The sequence below is a fragment of the Cyrtonyx montezumae genome, unplaced genomic scaffold (assembly GCF_038088225.1).
Source record: "Cyrtonyx montezumae isolate F1298 unplaced genomic scaffold, pur_monq_1.0 scaffold_13, whole genome shotgun sequence".
Lineage (NCBI taxonomy): Eukaryota > Metazoa > Chordata > Aves > Galliformes > Odontophoridae > Cyrtonyx > Cyrtonyx montezumae.
The window spans coordinates 1,006,939-1,025,628 of record NW_027071859.1 but is presented as its reverse complement, the minus strand read 5'-3'; the positions used below and the strand labels follow the sequence as shown (position 1 = coordinate 1,025,628).

The 18,690-nt window shown below is 56.1% G+C and overlaps 1 protein-coding gene across 2 annotated transcripts in view; it reads right to left on the bottom strand.

Annotated features, from left to right (window-relative positions):
* TNFRSF21 (TNF receptor superfamily member 21) overlaps nucleotides 1–9,685 on the bottom strand; it is a 28,788-nt gene extending 19,103 nt beyond the window's left edge. For both annotated transcript variants that reach the window (XM_065730424.1, XM_065730425.1), the window contains exons 1-3: nucleotides 9,580–9,685; nucleotides 5,932–6,577; nucleotides 3,780–4,277 (exon numbers count right to left, since the gene is read on the bottom strand). In XM_065730424.1, the coding sequence (XP_065586496.1) occupies nucleotides 3,780–4,277; nucleotides 5,932–6,577; nucleotides 9,580–9,612 (1,177 nt within the window). In that variant the 5' untranslated portion in view covers nucleotides 9,613–9,685. The remainder of the gene's footprint in view (nucleotides 1–3,779; nucleotides 4,278–5,931; nucleotides 6,578–9,579) is intronic.
* Nucleotides 9,686–18,690: the final 9,005 nt, after the last annotated feature.

The following is an 18,690-nucleotide window of genomic DNA, read 5'->3' as shown; positions in this document are numbered from 1 at the left end:
TACTGCAAGGACTCTTCAGTCCCCCCCCGGGAAGCTGATGGAGATTGGAAGATCAGCATTTCCAGCACACAGGCTGCTCTCGACCTTCCCAAAGAAGAGGGGCAAACCACTTCCTAGTACACAGTTTAGGAACCACAGCTAGCAATTAACCACTACTCTCTTTGCAGACCTTGAACAAGCTGCCCCTACCCTTCCAGGTCGCACCTGCAGGGTCGGATGAAGCACTGAGATCCAACTCCTCCCAGCACGGCCACACTGCTGGCACTGCTCCAGCTTCAAGGTCCTGTGCAGATGAGACCCGGGGACTGTGGGGCCACCAAGAAGGGCCCCCACCCTGGGGACGGTCACTGAGGCAGGCTGGCTGTGCCAGCTCAGGCCGTTAGTCATCACAAACCAGAGTTCTGGGAAGACCCAGACCTCTGAACCATTTAATCCGGTGAGAATCAGTGTCATCTGATGTCTTAGCTGGAACACGTCCATACTGAGGACACGGGTCTTGTTTTTAAGACCGGCCTCCCACACCACTGCTAATTTTAGCTTTTGTTACCTAAGGCATGTGCTGCGAGCAGAGGGAGCTCGGGGCAGACACCAGCTCAGAGAGGATGAGCATGAGCAAGACGCCCCATCACAACAACTGCTGGGTCACAAGGGTACCACAGCTATTTCAGCTGCTGGCTTTCGAGTGCCCCAGGACCCAGGCAAGGCTTCGAGCCCCTGCTCACCTGCTGCCTGTCAGAGCAGCAGCAACTAAACGGGCACAAACATAAATGCTGCAGTTCCTGCACATGGATAATTACATCATCAAAGAAAGACCCTGACAGCAACTACCCAATGCAGGTGTTGACCACACACCAGCCATGGACCACCCCCTCTGTGGGGAAGAAGCCCACCCCAGCAGCGCTGCCCTCAGGGGGTACAGAAAGCTTAAAGGAATCGAGCCCCACATCCTCCAACGGGGGCAAATCCTGCGAGGTGAGCTGAGCTGGCCACCCATCACTGCAGTGCCCAGGATGTGAGGGGGCACCTCCCCCAGCACCCACATCACAGCCACTCTTCCCTTTCAAAGGTTAAAGCTGTTTACTGAAAGGATTAGGAGGGAGGGGACGGTCGACTAGGAGGAAGCAGAGGGGGAACCACGTGCAGGTGCCATGTAGCTGACAAGGGAGGGTCAGCTGGGATTTTTTAATGGCACCAGCAGCATGGCAGGGCAAAGACTTCCTCTCAGAAGAGTTAGTGCTGGGCTATATCCTCACCCAAAACACTGCCTCAGGATGCAGCCCACAAAGCACGACTTGGAGATAAACACTGCTGGAGCAGCAGGAAGCTTGGCATGATGCTTCAGCTCTGCAGTATGGTCAGCTGTTCAGGAAAAGAAAGTCAGGTCTGCTAGTTTACTGTGCTTCCTCTCATTTCAAGTCAACAGGGCCTTAAGAGCCAGACATGTCAACACGAAAGCAAAGGGGGATTTCTACATCACTTTGGAGAACAATTTACGTACTTGATGCAGCAGAGTAACAGCACCAAATGAGAACTAACAAGCACGGCTGTCCCTGCTGAACAGTGTGATTTAGGCAACATCAGAGCTGCCCTCAGAGCAAGACAAAGCATTAATTGGTTTGTGCTCATTTCGCCTTAGCAGCACCGAGTTCAGCTGAGGACACTGAGCAGTGGCAGCAGGTCATGAAGCCAGCCAGGCAAGCAGGCACCAGCACGACTGGCCAGAACTGCTGGGAGGGCTGTGCCCAACTGCCTGAGCAGAGCCCCTGAGCTGCAGGGCTCCAGCAGACACGGGGCCAGCTCAGCAACCGAGCACTGCTTCTGCTGTTCCATCAGCTTATGGCCCAACACAGGGAGAGAGCTTCACAAACACGTTATGAATCGGATGCATTAGCTGAATTCAGCTGTTAAAGGATGAGAGGAGACATGCTCTGGGAGGTGAAGGCTGACCCAGGAATTACTCTGCTCTCCAAAGGACAGGATGTAGGAGGTGGGGTTACATGGGAGCAGTCTACGCGGCCTCGTTACTCACCACTATCAGCCTATCTTATCTGCACGGTTTCTTTAACCTGAATCACCTCCATGAACAAACGAGCCCTGCCCAAAGGCAGCCCTAGCACTGCTGCAGGACAAGCAGCAGTAGTGCAGGCACTTCAGAGGGCATGAGAAACACAGGGCTCCTCGATGCCATCATTCCCTGAGCTGCACAGATCCAACCCCTGCTTTGAGGGGACAGTATTCACTGCCCCAAGAAAAGGAAAGAAAGATCCAACCAACCCAGGGAACTGGTAATGAGGGTCTTGGGAGAAAAAGGGGAAAATGAAAGGAGAAAAAAGTAGAAACAGCTTGGGTTGGTAACAGCCAGTACTTTCTGGCCAAGGAACTGAAGCACTGAAGGTTGGTACTTCCCAAGGCACACACAGATGAAGGTGTTTAAAAGACTCTGTCACCTGCTGTGGATCCCCTACCCCAGCCCCAGCAGCCATGCTTCGGGTACTTCGATTTCAGGGACGAAGGAGCACAGATCTTACTGCAAGAAGTTGTTAGAACTCATTGCAAAGGGAAAAGAGCTCAAGAAACAGCTCCTCGAGAACTCAAGAGTTAAAAGGAAACCAATAAAAAGCACAAACAAGAGAAGGCACAAAGCTAATTCCAACAGGACTTTACTGGTTCTATAAATGCATTAATGAAGGCAAACAAAGCGTAGCTCTGTTAATCAGCAGGAAGGAGAACAGAGAACACAACGAGACGCGCTACTCAAAGCCTCCTTTGCTTTGTACTTAAGCACTCAAGGATGACTTTCATCAAGCACTGATCTCTTAAACCTTTAAATCTGTATTTTCCAATCTGTTCTTCGCTCGGGTCCCTTGCTAAAAGTGCTTTCCTAAAGGTTAACTGTGGAGGGATGTTTGTTACTCCTCGGTCCATCTCTGTGAGATGAGAGGGACAAATGTACCACCACGGCTTCGTGCAGGGGGAAGCACACATCCTGCTGGGGAGAGCACAGGCACACGGTGCTCAGACAGACTGCTCACGTTCACGCTGCTGTTTTATCCCTGACCTTTATGGGCCCTTATTTGTGACCACAGCTGCTCATCTTCATGGCTCATCGGAAAGCACACAGCAAGTCATCCACCAAAAAATAGAAAGCACTAGGGAAGCAGTACCTCCACGATCTCACAGCACACACAGCCACACCTACGGCTGCAAAGGGTAACTTTCCTCACTCCAGCAAGGAAAAAAGGGCTGGGGAAGGATGCCAGCACTCAGGATTTAGGGCTTCGACTGAGGTGCTGCCAACAGGCAGAGGGATGACTCAGCCTTGCAGAAACAGAAGTGGTGAAGGAAAAAGGACAGCACAAAAGATAATCAGATGCATGCCTGAGTCACTAAGAAGATAATGATGGAGAAAAACAGAACAGCAATGGAAAGGGTGAGATCGATTAAAAATAAAGTCTCCTTCTGAGATCCTCTAACAAAGAGCAGAAGCAGGTGAGGAGTTGAGAAGAGCAAGCGATGTTCCCTTCATTATTAACTTCTCCTCGAAGGGCAGACAAGCCAAGGGAACAGGGATAAGGAGGAGCTAAGAAATGGATGAGGAATCGGGGGCAGGGGGGAGGGGGGTGTTCTGCCTTTCTACGAAGTCCAGCATGCCAGAAAAGCAACCAGGAACCAGCCATGGGATGGTCCATCCAAAGCAACATGAGATCTGCTGCCACACAAGGAGGAGAGGACATTACTTCCCAGATCAGCTGCTAAAGCCCCAGGCTGCTGCTGCTCACCGTGCCCGTTGCAGTAGTAGATCCATTTCTCCCTGTTCTGCGTGGGGGTGGTGGACTTTTTCATGATAGCTTTCTCCACAATGGCGCTGGGATCTTGCCTCGGCCCCTTCTTCAGAGTCCGTGAGCTCTTCCTGACGCTGCAGACAACGATGACCACCAGGACCAGCAGCAGGAAGAGGACGATCATCCAGGGCAAGTGTTCGTTGATATCGAAGTGCTGGTGGACGCTGGGCGGCCCTCTCCGGGGTGGCCTGTAGGGGATGCTGGACTTCTCACCCCCTGCCACCTCCTGCGCCGGCTGCTTGCCCATGGCTCGGCTGGTGTGCTTGTGCAGGTAGCTCTGTGCCTGGCCAGCGGGGCCGGCGCTGGAGAGGCTCCCAGGGGCACCATCCGTTCTGTTGGCCGAGGTTTCGTTGTAGTCAGCTGCGGGCTCTGCTGTGCCGTTGGACACTCGTGGCACAGGGGAGGAGGGGAGATCAACCACTGAAGAGTTCAGACCTGGAAGAGAAAAGGAACGGTCAGTGTCACAGCACCAGAGGTGATATGACATCCCACCGTGGCCCAGCACCTCTCTGGACGTGGATCAGGAGACCAAAACCCAAGGCAAGGCAATGAGAAAGGGAAGGGGTGGAATGAAAGCTCAGCTCTGTAACAGATAGCTACGTTACTGAGTGCGGTTCAGCATCGAGCTGACCCTCACTGGTTAACACTAGTGGCAGCTCCACTCTGTGGCTGATCCAAATTCAGTATTTCTTGGAAAATCTGCAGCTTCAAGGGAGCTGGCTTTCCTTTCCTTCCCTTCCTTAGCTAAGAACGTTACCTTTAATCATGGAAAACCTGGTACTTGGGCTAGAAGCACACAAGAATGCAGAGGCTTACAGTATCTCTCAATCAAAACAAATGTTTACAGGCTGCACACAGGCACGGATGCTTCGACTCTAAAGCAGCTTCTGAAAGGACAGAAAGGGCCCAACTTCTCCTGACAGCCTCTTCCCAGCAAGCAGCTCCCACGCTGCAGCCAGCCTGGGGAGAAGGGCTGCAGCAGCAGCAACGAGAGCCTACTCTGGAAACTTGGCTTTTGAAAACCATGCCTCATCCCAGCAGAGCCAGAGCGTGGGTGCAGCCATCTGTGACATGAGTTTTGACTCTGACTTGGTTACCCAAAACACTGCGGCCAGTATACAAACAGGGGAAGCACTGACTTTTATCTCATTGCCTACAGTGGATATCAAAGTTCAGGGAACACCCTCCCTTCCTCTCCCAGTGACGCACCAACATCAAATTGGGCTTAGAGTCCTTATAAATGACAAGGAATGGCAGCTACTGCTGTCAACATTCCTCAGGTTGAAAGGGCACCAAAAGTTCTGTTGTCAAAATGCAACACGTCAGATGCATCAGATGTGCAGAGCACCACCTCAGAAAGGTGCAGCATCCCTACAGCCAGCCACAGCTACAGCAGCTCTGCTGAACACGACAGCACGATGCCCTCGGGGTCCCTGGGTGGTCTCCTGTCTGCATACTGATACGAGGAAGACTACAGTGATCTGTCATTGTCACTGATTAAGTGAGAGAACGAAGAACTCAAGGCAGTGTTCCCCACCAGTGATAAATAACAGAAGTCCTAGTGGTCAAAGAAAAGATAATAAGCTCAACCTAGGTTCCTAGAGCCCTGTTCTGGCAATTCCCATTCACATGAATACAGAAGCACAACGCAGGGTAGGAGGAACCAGGGAAAGCACAGGCACAAAAGCAACACACCCATGGGGAAAGCAGCCTGGTGGAGGGCAGCCTTCCACTCCTCGCTGGGGCTTCTCTGCTGCACTTGCTCTCTGCTCACACTTGTCACAAACACAAAGACTTATGCCAGCATGACACACAGATGGGAAAAGCAGCTGGGAACACGCTGTCCTTTTAATCCAAAGAGCAGGACAGCCAGAAGCCCAGTCATCAGCAAAGTCTCAGGGAAAACATTTATTAAACGTACTTTAACACAAGCAGCAGTAACCTGATGTACTCCAGAGCTGCGCCCCAGCCAGGAAGCAAAAGCACCACCCACACCGTGGATCAGGTTGCCCTGTGACAGCCTAAAAACAACCACGAGCGAGGCAGGGAGGCAACCCCTGAGCAAAACCTCTTCAGTGGAGGCCATTACCTCTGGGAAGGTCGGCGGTCGGCGGAGCTTCGGAGCTCGGTCCGCCCGCTCCCGGAGTCGGGGACGCGTGGGGAAGCGACGCCGGAGAACCGCAGACGTTGTCGCTCTCCTTCGTCCCCGGCTTCACGACCACCATGTTTTTCCCAAAGCAGTCAGTGTAGGTTTTGCACTTCATCACACTAGAAGGCACATCAGAAAAAGTACCTCGAGGGCACGGCTTGCACCTCACGTCTTCGGTCTCGGTTCCTTTCTTGCGGACGCCCCAGCCCACCGGGCACACCGTGTAAGGGACGCAGGTACCGTTCGTCTGGAACGTACCCGACAGGCAGGTGCACTCACGGTCGGTCAAGGCAGTGCAGTGAGTTTTCTCAATCATTGGCAGCTCGCAGGGCTTTCTGCACGGGTGGCACCGCTCAATGCCATTCTCGTGCTTCGTGAAGCTCCCGTCCGAACAAGGGCTGCACTCTCTCAACGTACTCTTCGTGCAGTGCTTGGACACGTAGGTTCCCGCGGGACATTTGTCGCAGATCAGCTCCTGGTTGGTGGCACGGTTGAGGTGGAGGTACTTGCCAGCAGGGAGGCTCACGGCGTTCTGCTCCGAGGGCAGCTTGGGCTGAGTGTGAGCAGTGCCAAGGAACACGAGCAACTGAAAGACAGGAGCAGAGAGTCAGTCGGAGCAGCACGCGCCCGGAGCCCAAACACCTGCAGCCACCCCGTGTGGGGCAGCACAGAGCGGGGAGACCCCAGGGGAGGTCCTGCACCCAGCCAGCACCTCGACACAAACACAGGGACACAAACCCAGCTCCATGCCCTGCTGCAGGCAGGGCTGCCAGACACTGGGTCAGGCAGCAGCTCGGGCTGCCTGGAGCACCTCCAGGAACGGGCACCCACATCTCCGCGCCACGGCCTCACCGCTTGAGAGCAGCCTTATTCACAAGAGGAAAGGAAAAAAACACATCACTATTCTTAGGCTCTTGCAGGGGCTGTGCTGTAACTTAGCTCCTCATTGCATCAGATACAGGTGAAAGGTCTCAAGTTTTAGACACCCAGCCCACCGATGGCTGCACCTACATCCAGCCCCATGTCTGAGTGCCCGCAGCCCCACGTGCTGACATGACCGGCTGCTCCATCCCAAGGGACACAGCAGGACCTCTGCTCCCTCCATGACACCTCTGCACCGCAGGGGCAGCACCAGCTACGCCTGTGGAAGCGACACATGGAGAACAAAAGGCAGCTCTGGAGAAGTTGCCCTGGCCTCTCCAGCAGCAGCAGGATGAGCACAGAGGGAAGGAGGAACGAGTTAACGTCACCTCGGACTTGTAAAGGCCATTTCTTAACCCGAAGGCAGACACAGCACAGACCCTAATGCTTTCCAGTGGAACAGCCACGGACATAAGCCGCCCTGCAGGGCTGCACAGGACCTTGTGTTTGTTCTGCTACGTCCCTGGGCCATCAGCCAGACAGAATGCATTAAAAAAGAGCCTCCAACAGCATGACTCTGCAGAACACATCGCAGCAGGGCTGCGAGCTGCACCGCGGCATTTTTGGTGCAGTCTCTGCCTTCCTGGAAAACACACGCTCCGTGCTGCTCCACCTGCTAAATAATGGATGCCCGAGGATCTGTGCAAAACACTTCAGGTCCGTATTTCCTTCCCGAAGCAGCAATTACAGAGGAGGATCCTGCAGCAGCCAGGCCAATTACGGCACGGCCAACTAAAACAAAGAGCAGGGCCGGCGCGGCGGGCGCTGCCGGCTCACACCACGCTTCCCCACAAGATGCAGTTTCACAAAGCACTAAGGAAACCTGCCATCCCCGAGCTCCCTGATGCAACGCTGAATTAGCAAACCAGATGCAACAGGATCCAGCTCGCAGGGCTTGCTGCTGCCCACGCCGTCTCCGGGAGCAGGGCTCCAGCTGTGGGGCACGGGCAGCACCATGTCACAGCAGGGGAAGGCTGGGCAGCACCCAGCAGCCGTGCTGCTTTCACGTGGACTGGTGCTTCTGCTCCCTAAAAATAACCCAGGATCAGCAGGCCGGCACTGCTCGTGTCTCTGAGAGCAGGAAGGTCCGCCAGCCACAGCACCATCGCCAGCAACCACTGAGGTTCATCCCTCCAGCAGCAGAGGAACACAACCCTCAGTGCTGAGTGGTTCCCAACACCCAACCAGAAGGTTCCCAGGTCCCGCACCGCTGCCCCAACCCATCCCAAGCACCTGAAGGACTCACGAGGGAGCAGCAGCCAGCCCTGGAGCCAGCATGACCCACCTTACAACCAGGGGCTGGATGAGTCAGTCCCAACGCAACGCAGCACCGCTATCATCCCGTTCCACGACTGCATACTGCATCCGTGTGTCCCACAGACCCGATGGCCTGCAGTTGATCACACAGACCCACAGTCCTCCCAGGTGCAAGTACAAGGGATGCAGCATGCTGCCCCGAGGTGTGGTACCCTGTCCCATGGGTGGGCCCTGGGCAGCCTGAGCTGGGGGGGGGTAGCAACGGGGGGCTGTGAGGTCCCTTCCAACCCACACCATTCTACGATTCTGTGTGTACCCCAGAGCTCACACAGGACCCAAATCTGCTCCTCAACGCTTTGAAACCGCCAACAAAAAGGGAAACAGACAGAGAAAACAAGAACAGAGTGCCAGAATGGGGCATCACCCCGGGACGGCGATGGGGCGGGTTGTGCACAGTGCTGCCTGCCCCACGGATGGGATAACAGCAACGATGAGCTTCAAAAATAGCCAAGGACAGCATAAATAATAAAAATGCAAAGGAAACTAAAGGCAGCACAGATGACACCGACAGAGAGCAGCAGCATGCACACGCAGCTGTATTATCAGCCGGACACCGAGCACCCCGGGAGCCATTTCTGCAGGGAAACAGCACGGCTCCTGCAGCAGCTCGGGGCTGCACAGCCTGGAGGGCCGCTGAGCATCTCCGCCGGGACGGAGAGCCGCTCCTAACGAGTAACGGCACCCGCAAACACATCCCCGAGCTGCGGAACCGCCGGGCCACGAGGAGCACACCTCCTGCCCAGCATCCCGCCCAAAGGAGCGACTGCAAATCACTCGGTGGCGACGAGAGCCTCAGCAAACGGCCGTCACTTCTCTAAAAGCATCGCCTGGGGTTAAGCAAGGTGACGGCGAGCCGCAGCAGCGCGAAGGGCAGCGGCTCTGCAGCACTGCAGCTCCGGGCGCGCAGCCCACGGCCCGGCACGGCGTCCCGGCCGCCGCACGGCCCCGCTCTGCTCCCTCTGCTCCATTCATTCTCAGCCACCGGAGCGGGGAGCGGCAGCTCCCGGTTCCACGTTCCCGGGGCTGCGGGATGCCGCGCGCTCCCGGTTACACAATCCCCGCCGCAGCGCGGACCCGGACGGACCCCCCCTCCCCCACCGAAGGCTGTTCGCCCTCCAGCGCCGACCCGGGACGGCCCCACGCGGGACGGCAAAGCCGGAGGGGAACCCCTGCGGTACATCCCCGGGGGGGGGGGAGGGGGGGTAGGGAAGGGGGGGGCTCGCGTTCAAAGCGGCGAAGTCAACAAATAACGCAGGAAACGGGAGCCCGAGCGCTGCCCGGAGAGCGGCCCCGGAACGGCGCGCTGAGGGAGGGCTGCGGGAGCCCGGGAAGCCCGAACCCACCACTCACCGGGAGCATAGCGGCCAGCACGGCAGCCCCCATGGCGGCCGGGGCCGCCGCAGCGAGCGGGGCGCTGCCCGGTTAGCGGCGGCTCTCCTTCATGAGGCGGCGCGGGGCCGGCGGCGGCGGGAGCCCATGGCCGGGCCGGGGCCGGGGCCGGGGCTGGGGCCGGGCCGCCCGCCGCGCTCACACCTGCCTGCAGCGCCGCCGGCACAGCGCGGGGCGGGGCGGCGCCGTCCGCTGTGACGTCGCGGGGGGAACGGCGCCCCCTGGCGGGCGGGAGGGGAAGCGCGCCGCGGGCGGTGGGACGGGATGGCCGCGTAGGTCCTCTCCGTCCTTGCGGTCCTATGGTGCGATGGGATCCGAACGGGAGAGGATCCTCATGAAGGGCAGAGAATCTTTCAGAGATAAAGGGACGCTTTGTGCTTTACAGCGCAGCTCTCGCTCGAGCCCTTCTGAAGCGCCCGCAAACACGGCTCAGCGGTCCCTTCCCGGCTCAGAGATCCCTTCCCGGCTCAGCTGGGTCTTTTCTCCCCCTGCTTTCCCAGTGCTCACCCTGCAGGGCAGTGAGCAGCTCAGCTGCCCGGGAGGAAGCCTGGGATGCCCGGGCTGCAACTAGCAAGAACTTCTGGGGGAAACTGAGGGAGACAGCATGGGCTTGTTGTTGATAGTTGTGCTTGTGGGTAAGGAGAGGGCTTGGAGCTGAAGAAGTGCGGCTCCCCGGTGTGCTGTCGCGCAGCAGCCTGCTCCAGCAGGAAAGCTGCAATTGGGAGCACGGGGTGACTCGGGATGGGCAGTAAGATGCGTCCCAGCACTGCTGTGGTTGCACTCTCATCGCTTCCATCCGCTTTCAGTTCCTGTACAGAACCTACAGGCGGTCCACGGATGATGAGAAACACATGGCTGGCCTGTGCACTGCCCTCCCTGCTGTGACGGGCACAGGTCATGCTGCTCAGGCTGCATCACAGCATCTGCTCCAGAAACTGCTGATAACATGGATATAGCCCCAGACAGCCCTGCAGGCGTGGGGAGGAGTGAATGCAAAGCTGCCTGATGGAAAGGGAGCTGGTGTGCTGGTGGGCAGTGGACTGAATATCAGCCAGCAGTGTGCCCAGGTGGCAAGGAAAGCTGATGGCATCCTGGCCTGGATCAGGAATGGGGTGGTGAGCAGCACTGGAAAGCCATCCTGCCTCTGTACTCAGCATTGGTGAGGCCTCACCTCGAGTGCTGTGTTCAGTTTGGGGCACCTCAGTACAGAAAGGACACGGAGGTGCTGGAGCAGCTCCTAAGAAGGGCAGCAAGGCTGTGAAGGGCTTGGAGAGTGTGTCCTACGAGGAGAGACTGAAGGAGCTGGGGCTGGTTGGTCAGGGGAAGAGGAGGTGAGGGGAGACCTCATTGCTCCCTTCCAATATCTGAAAGCGAAAGCGGGGTTGGGCTCTGCTCACTGCTGACAGTGACAGGACGAGGGGAAATGGCCTTAAGTTGCACCAGGGTAGGTTTAGGTTGGATGTCAGGGAACACTTCTGTACACAAAGGGCTGTTCAGCACTGGAATGGGCTCCGCAGGGACGTGGTGCAGCCACCATCCCTGGGTGTGTTTGAGAACCGTTTGGATGTGGTGCTCAGGGCCGTGGTTCACTGGAGGGTTGTTAGAGTGAGGGCAGCATGGTTGGGTCGTGGTTGGACTCGATGATCTTTGAGGTCTTTTCCAACCTGAGTGATTCTGTGATTCTATGGGATGGGATGCCCATCTCCCCACACCACTGCTTTTCTGCATCTGTGGTGGAAAAAATGGGGAAGGGGGGAACTGAGTTTCACATTGAGTGTTTTTGTTGGCTCGAGGAGTTCCTCCTCGTCTCCTCCCTTCAGTTCCTCTTTCCCCTCGTGCCACCCCACGAGTCATGCGAAGACAGCCGGTCACAGCTTGCAGGAGCAGCCTGGGCAGTCAACTGCTGACTTCAGCAGCACCACGGAGGGTGTTTTTAATCACAGTCAGCAAAGCTCATGTTCAGCAGGGACATGTGGGCCTTTGCTAAGGTGGGGGTGGGGGTCGGGGGGTGATGGGGTAATGCCCGCTGACCTGCTTGGCCATATTCTCTGAGGCTGCAGTCTTGCTGAGAAAAGCCAGTGCTCGTGTTAGGAGAACTGGCACAGAATATAGAGTGGTTTGAGCAGAAGGGACTCCTGAAGCCATCAGTGCATCCTTGCAATGCACGGGGACAGCACAGCTCTGTCCCCTGGCCTCAGCTGTCTGCAGCTGCTCTCTGCTGCTGCTGGAAGCGCTTCCTGGAGTTCATGAAACAGGAGGGAGTTTCTCACCAGGAGACACTGTCTGGGGAATGCTGCAGATGCACTCCACAGCTGCTGCTTTGGGTCCTGTGGAAAACAAAAGCCACGTGGGAACATTTTCACATCACTTATTTGCAATGAAAGAAGCCAGCCCGGCGGGGCAGATGTCACCGACTTCCAGACTTTCTCATTCTCTGTACATGGACCATCGCTTTCACATCTCCCACAGAAAATTTCTGTTTCCCAGTGCTGCTATAGGAAAACGGCCCCTGTGTGAGAGCACGTGCATCTCCGTGTTCCTGCAGAACCCGCATCCGTCACTTGTGATCTCCTCCACTCCAGGTGTGCTAGCACTGATGGAATTCCTGCCTGACTGCATCCCCACGGAGAGCAGCGAGGAGCTGAGGAAGCTGTGGCACTGCAAGGTGTGGGTTGGTGACTCCTGCCTGCCCTGGCCTCTGCCAAAGGCTGATGCACAGCTGGGGGGTTTGTTCTCCCAGCAAAGCTGAAGAGAGGAGAAGCTGAGCAGCAGACAGCAATGCCGAGTGCACAACTGAGGACCTCCCCTTTGTGCAGACTGTTGTCTGTGAGGTGACGATGGGGAGATGCTTCTGCAGACAGAGCACATCTGGAGCTGCTTTCTTCACCCCTTGGCAAGAAGGGGAGAGCGCAGGGGACTCACACATCCACTCCCTTTCAGGTCGGTGGGTGGCAGTAACAAAGCTTCCCTTCGGCCCCAGGGCAAATGCTGCAGAGTGGAACAGTGTCTCTGCCTGAAGGCCACAGCTGCCTGCACCCCCAGCTCTGCACAGGTGGAGCGAGCCCAGCAGCCACATCTGTGTCTCAGAGCAAGAGTAATGGGACTATGAAAGGTTAATGCTTCTTTGTAGGGGGAGGTACCCCTTTGGTGTATGGGAGTCTTGTTTTGCAAGTCCCATAGCTCTTGCTTTGGCTTGGGAGCAGACCCAGATTTTAACATCTGGGTGTTCATCTCTGCTTCCCCATGAACATCGTGCTCTGGGCAAGTCACACGGTGCCCTTGTTTGCCTTCCTGCTCTCCCCTAGGTGTCTGTGGCTGAGGCTGCCCGGCAAATCTTCCCTGGGAGGGCTGTGTGCACTGGTTGGTTCAGCAGCTGAAAAACACATTATTGACTGGGCAAGCTGTCCTAGCACAGAGATAAAGCAGCTAGGGGCTCTCAGCACCTCGAGCCCAGCCTGCCTCAGCACATGGTATTTTATTTTGGTTCCTTGAGTGAGAACTGAAAGGCAGAGGTACTGAAAGGCAGAGGTACTGAAAGGCAGAGGTACTGAAAGGCAGAGGTACTGAAAGGCAGAGGTGCAGCCGTGGGGTATTTTTGGAGCCCCAGGAGGATGTCTGTCCCCGAGTGGCCCTGCCTAGCTGCACCCCGCGGGGCAGCGCTCCATGCTGAGTGACCACAAATAGATGCAGCTCAAGGTGTGCAGTGTTGCTCCCGTTTGCCATTGCAGAAGCTCATTGTCCCTGGAGACTTTATCCCCAGCTCAGAGTAGGACCAGCTGGAGATGTAGGGCCTATGCACCACGCAATCAGGGTTCAGCACCAGCCTTCAAGAAGTGTTCTCTCTGCTCTTATGGCAGTCCGATCAATGCAGATGTGATGAATCACGTTTAGATGTGTCAGGACGACAGTTTGATGGCATGCCTCCAAAAAGACTTCCAGGGGAACGGGTCTGCTGCTGGCTAAGGGTGGCTGGTCCCTAACAGCACAGGGCAGGAATCTAGCTGTGGTCTCCTGGGAAAATTCATTCAAACCAGTTTGGATACTCAGGGGACTCTCCTGCCCTGTGAGCCTTTCCTCACCACCATCTCACCATCCTTCCCCTGTGTCCCTTCCATTTGTCTTTCCCCACTTGTGAGACTTTACACAACGGTGCTTCTCTGGAAGAAAGAGAAGCAAGGGAAATAGGAAAGCAGAAAATATAATAATAAACACGCACCGCAGCCAAATTACACAAAGAAATGTTCAGCTCTCCCTTTCTCTTTGCTTTTCTGGGCCTCCTAAAACAGCTCCATCCCACAGCCTTCCACTGACTGGTGTCAAGCCTCAAATATGCATTTGTCCCGGGCAGCGGATGCCCCATGTCCGTCCATCCATGCATCCAGCCATCCCACCAGCCAACACACCAAGCAGCCGTACTGCTGTCCCCTGCTCAGCATCGGCTGTTTGCTGACTCCCCTTCTTAGCAGGAGCTCCATGACCTCCATCAGAAGAAGACTCAGCAGACAGAGGCAGCACCCAAGTGCAGCCCATCTGACATGGGGGATTTCTGACTGTGTCGTGTGGAGGTGAGGTCTCAGGGTTATGGGGAGAGAGGAATTTGACCCAGAAGCAGGAGTGCTTGCGGACCTCTGCTTTTCATTGCTGGGTTCACTTTGCATTCAAGCAGCAGTGGAAGGTGTCCCTGTGCATCACTGGTGGCCTTCAGGGGTCCCTTCTCAAACAGTGCTGTGGTGCCTACAAAGGGATGAGCTGTTCCCCTGCTCGTTATTGCTACCAGATGAGCAGGGGACTTTTACAGTGTAATCATCACACACTGATTGCAACAGAGGAAGGAGGCCTGCACTGCTCGTCCCTCCTGCAGCCCTGGGTGGGGGAGAGCACACACAGCTCTGTGCTCTCCTGCAAGGCTTTGTTCGTCAGACTGACGTGCAGCATCCTGGACATGACAAGTATCCCACCCCCTCGTGGTGCCCTGCTTTGTTCAGAGTTGCTGTCGGTGCCCGGAACACTGTGTTGTGGTTGCAGTCACGAGCTGGGGATGCCTGGGACAGAGCCAAGCGGTTCCTGCTCCCCTTCTCCTTCCCTCTGCTCTCATGCTGGGGGAGAGGCAGCTTCTGGCCACCCAGTAGCTGTGGGTTTCATGGTGGTCCTGCAGCCGGGGGCAAGAAGCAGTCACCAGCCTCCTGTTCCTACAGCAGAGAGCCAGCGTTTGGCACCCAGTCTGCCACAGCAGTGCTGTGTGACGTGGGCACGGGATGTCCCTGGGCATTGCCTCTTCTCTCAGGTGATGAGTGATAGGACGTGAGGAAACGGCCTCAGGTTGCAGCAGAGAAGGTTTAGATTGCACATTTGGAAGGATTTCTTTGTGGAAAGGGTGTTTGGGCACTGGAACAGGCTGCAGAGCCCTCATCCTTGGAGGCATTGAAGGAACATGTGGTTGTGGCACACAGGGATGTGGTTTTCTCATGGATTTGGTAGTGTCAGTAGTTAGACTTGATCTTGCGAGGCTTTTCCAACCCAAATGCTTTCATGGTTCTATGAGGATCACGGATAACTTCACTTGAAGTCCTACCTGTGGAAGTCTCCAGCCCAACTGCTGGTGGAGCAGAGCAGGGTCTGTGGTCAGAACAGGATGGAGACAGCACAAGCTCCCTGGGTGTTCTCAATCATTGCCTGGACATGTGCTCATGGTGGAAATGTTTTTCATGATATCCAGTCCAAAACACCCTTATTTTCACTTATGACCATGGAACAGCTTTGGGAGCACTGGGGACCTCAATAGGACTTGTCCTGACAGTGGCTCACTCCACAGTCATCAGGAGTTAGGGGTTTGCATGTCCTCTGTTGGCCATGGTGCTGTCAGGGGGAAGGGAGACCCCAGGCTTCAAGCTTTGGGAGTTTGGGGTGTTATGGGTGGAATAATGTTCTCCATTGACGGCTGAGGAGTGACAGTACATACAGGGAAGTCATGCTCATGGCCTCAGTGTCTTTAAAGGCCTTATTAAGTGAGACAAGTAAACTCAATTTATTTTATTAGGGTGAAGGCAAAGACCCCCTGGCTCCTTTGACAAGAAGCCCCTGTTCTCCCCCAGCTTTACTACAGCAGCGGTTCAGGCTCTCCCCCTTATGACACAAGGGTCCCTTCCCCAGAGCGGAGGATTTACTGCGACTCTGACACGGATGAAACATTCCCAGGACTTCCCTGCTGCAGGGCTGCTCACGGACAGAATGGAGCCTGTCACAAGAGCAGATGCAGAGCAGGCCGAGCTCCCCATGAGATCCTTCACCACCAGAGATGATAAACAGATGGGGAAATCTGCTGGGACACGCATTGACGTAAGAAGTAGGTGAGAGGCTGAGTGTGGTCCCCAGGGAGGTGGGAACATGCTGAGAAAGCCGGAGGCAGGGGCCCGCATGCCAGCACACAACGGCTCTTTCATTCCCCCCAGACCTCAGCTGCTAATGGACCATTTCCTCTCCCAGCCGTCCCAGTTGCCCCAGTTACCCTCGCGTTATCTCTCACCCTGCCTCCTCCCTGGGATGCCCTGAGGGCTGCTTGGAGCTCAGGCTGCTTGGCTCTGTCTCCCTGGTGGTCCGCTGTCAGCACAGCTCCATGGCACAGTCCTTCGGGGGAGAGCATCTCAGGGCACGGCCGCACATTGCTCAGCCCCACTGCAAAGCCTCGGCCTTTCAGAGTGCCCGGAGAGGCGGTGGGGGGTTCTCCTTGGGGGCCCCCCGGGCCCTGGGGATGCTGCTGGGTCCGACCAGCACAGGAGCTGATGTATCCTGCTCCCAGCTGCTCTCTGCCCATCTCCTTTCTTGATGATTTTGCACCCACCACAGCTCTTCTGCTCTCAGATGCAAAGAACTGCTAGTAAAAAAATAGCAGGATGGTGAAAGATAATATCTTTCCTCGGGGAGCAAAGAGCTGGCCCAGGCAGAGCCAAAGCATTGCTGGAGCCCAGCTGGCTCTGGGACACAGGCCTGGTGTCCTCTGGGGGTCCGAGGGCTCGTTCCACCTTGCCCTGACACAGAGCAGTACCCCTGGGGATGGGCAAGCAGGAGGTGCTGTCACACCGTGGGGCTCTGCGTTTGGCTGTGGGTCCATAACCACCTCAGGCTGAAGGAGTGCAGCAATGGCTGTGGCAGTGCACCAGGGCTTGCAGTGGTCCTGGAGGGCTCGGCCACACCGAGGCATGGGATGGGGTTCCCCTTGGAAGGGATCACTTGCACCTCATCAGCCCTTGTGTGATGGATGAGTCTATGGCACGTGCCTGCTGCCCCAGCTGCCCACCCTCACCACGGCCCAGCAGCAGCTCTTCCCATTTTCTTCTCTTTCACTCTCCTGAGCCTTATGGTCTCCTCCACAGTCTCCCATTCTCTCTCCCTGCTGCTGCAAGCAGGACAAGAGGATGCTCCTACAGCTGAAAGCCTGAGCACAGCCACTCCCAGAGGGGTCCCTGCTGCCCCTGCTCTGCGGGCTCAGTCCCACACCACGGGGAAGAGCCAGCAGCCCCATCCAGAGTGTTCCCCACGAAGCTCCTGTCCTCAGCCCTCAGCCAGCTGAGACACGCAGGCTTTCTGCAACTCCATCGTTCCCAAGGCCTTGCATGGGAAAGGACCTCTTAACCCTCATCTTTCCCAGCCTCTAGCAGAGCTCTTTGATCTCAGGGGTATTGCTGCTGTCTCTGACACGGGGTGGTTCTATGAGGGAAGGGAGTTGTCCTTTGGCCTCAGAGCACAGGTGAGGGTACGGCTCTCATGTACACGTGCTGAAAGCACACTGCATCACACTCCAGGGAAATGAGGGCGCTTCCTTACTCTGACACCAAGGAGCACAGCTGAGCTGAGTGGCAAGCTGAGCCGTGTATGAGCCTGAACCACTGCTGGATCAGCTGGGGAGAGCACTGAGTCAGCCATGGGAGCACAGGTGGAGGCAGTGCACTGTGTGAGCAGAAGGGGTGGAGAATGAGTGCACCTCTCCCAGACCCCATTGAAGGGCTGACCACCACTGGGGAGGGGTCTCTTGTTGGAGACTGCTCCTTTGGAGTTTTTCACTGTGAGCCCAGGACGTGGGTGAGCATTTTTTCCCTTTATTTCAATTGTCTCTTTTCCATCACAATAAACTGACTATGCAATCTACAAAATATCTGGGCTATAACACCATTTGGTATTACTCATTCTGTAAATCTCACACCTTACAAACCCACATGCCTGTGGAGCAGTCGCTCTTACACCAAAGCAGTGCACGGTGCTGCAGCCCACCACAGATATTCATCCTTTGGGGTTCTGTGCAGCCCCATGGGGGTGGGGAGAACTTTCAGTGCAAGCCTTCAGACTCACATTTCGTATGGAAGTGTCATGTGGAAGTGGGTGCTTGTCGTCTCTCTCTCTCTCTCTCCAAAGAGTCCGTTATAAATGGCAGCCTGGCTTGGAAGGGGCTCTGGAGGCTTCTGCTCCACCCCTGCCCAAAGCAGAGCCAATGCAGATCGGGCTGCTCCTTGTCCAGTCAAGCCATGAGGATGTCCAGTGATGGTGTCAGCTGTGGGCAGCACAGAGACCAGGCAGCATCCAGCTGTCCTGCCCTGGGTAACAGCACCTCGCTTGGAGAGGATGAATCTGCGCAGTGAAGTAACGAGTGGGGTAGGAAATGCACACCTTGTGTTTGAAAAGGGGCCTGGTTTGCTCTTTGATGTTTCTTCAAGCTCTGCAGAGACCCTTCCAGCTGGGAAGGGGAAGGACAGGAAAGGCAGTGAAGACTGTTTGATATTCCTCATTAAAGGGAGGGAGACTCAGAAGACGGGCACAGAGCCGCTGTCACTGAGGGTGGGAAGGACCACAGGGTCTCTGTGTTCATTCACAGCTGGCCTGGCTTAGGACGCATTTGGGATGCCTTTGTGCCTCAACACTGAGACTGAGACCCATGAGTGATTGAGGCACCCTTCAGAGGTTCCTCCTCCACTGTCAGCCCCAGGGCTGGTCCTTCACAGGACGTTGTGCATCTATCTTCGGTGTGCAGCCCCTGCCCCCTCCTGCTCAAGCTGGGGAAGCGATGATAAAAGCGGTGTGGCC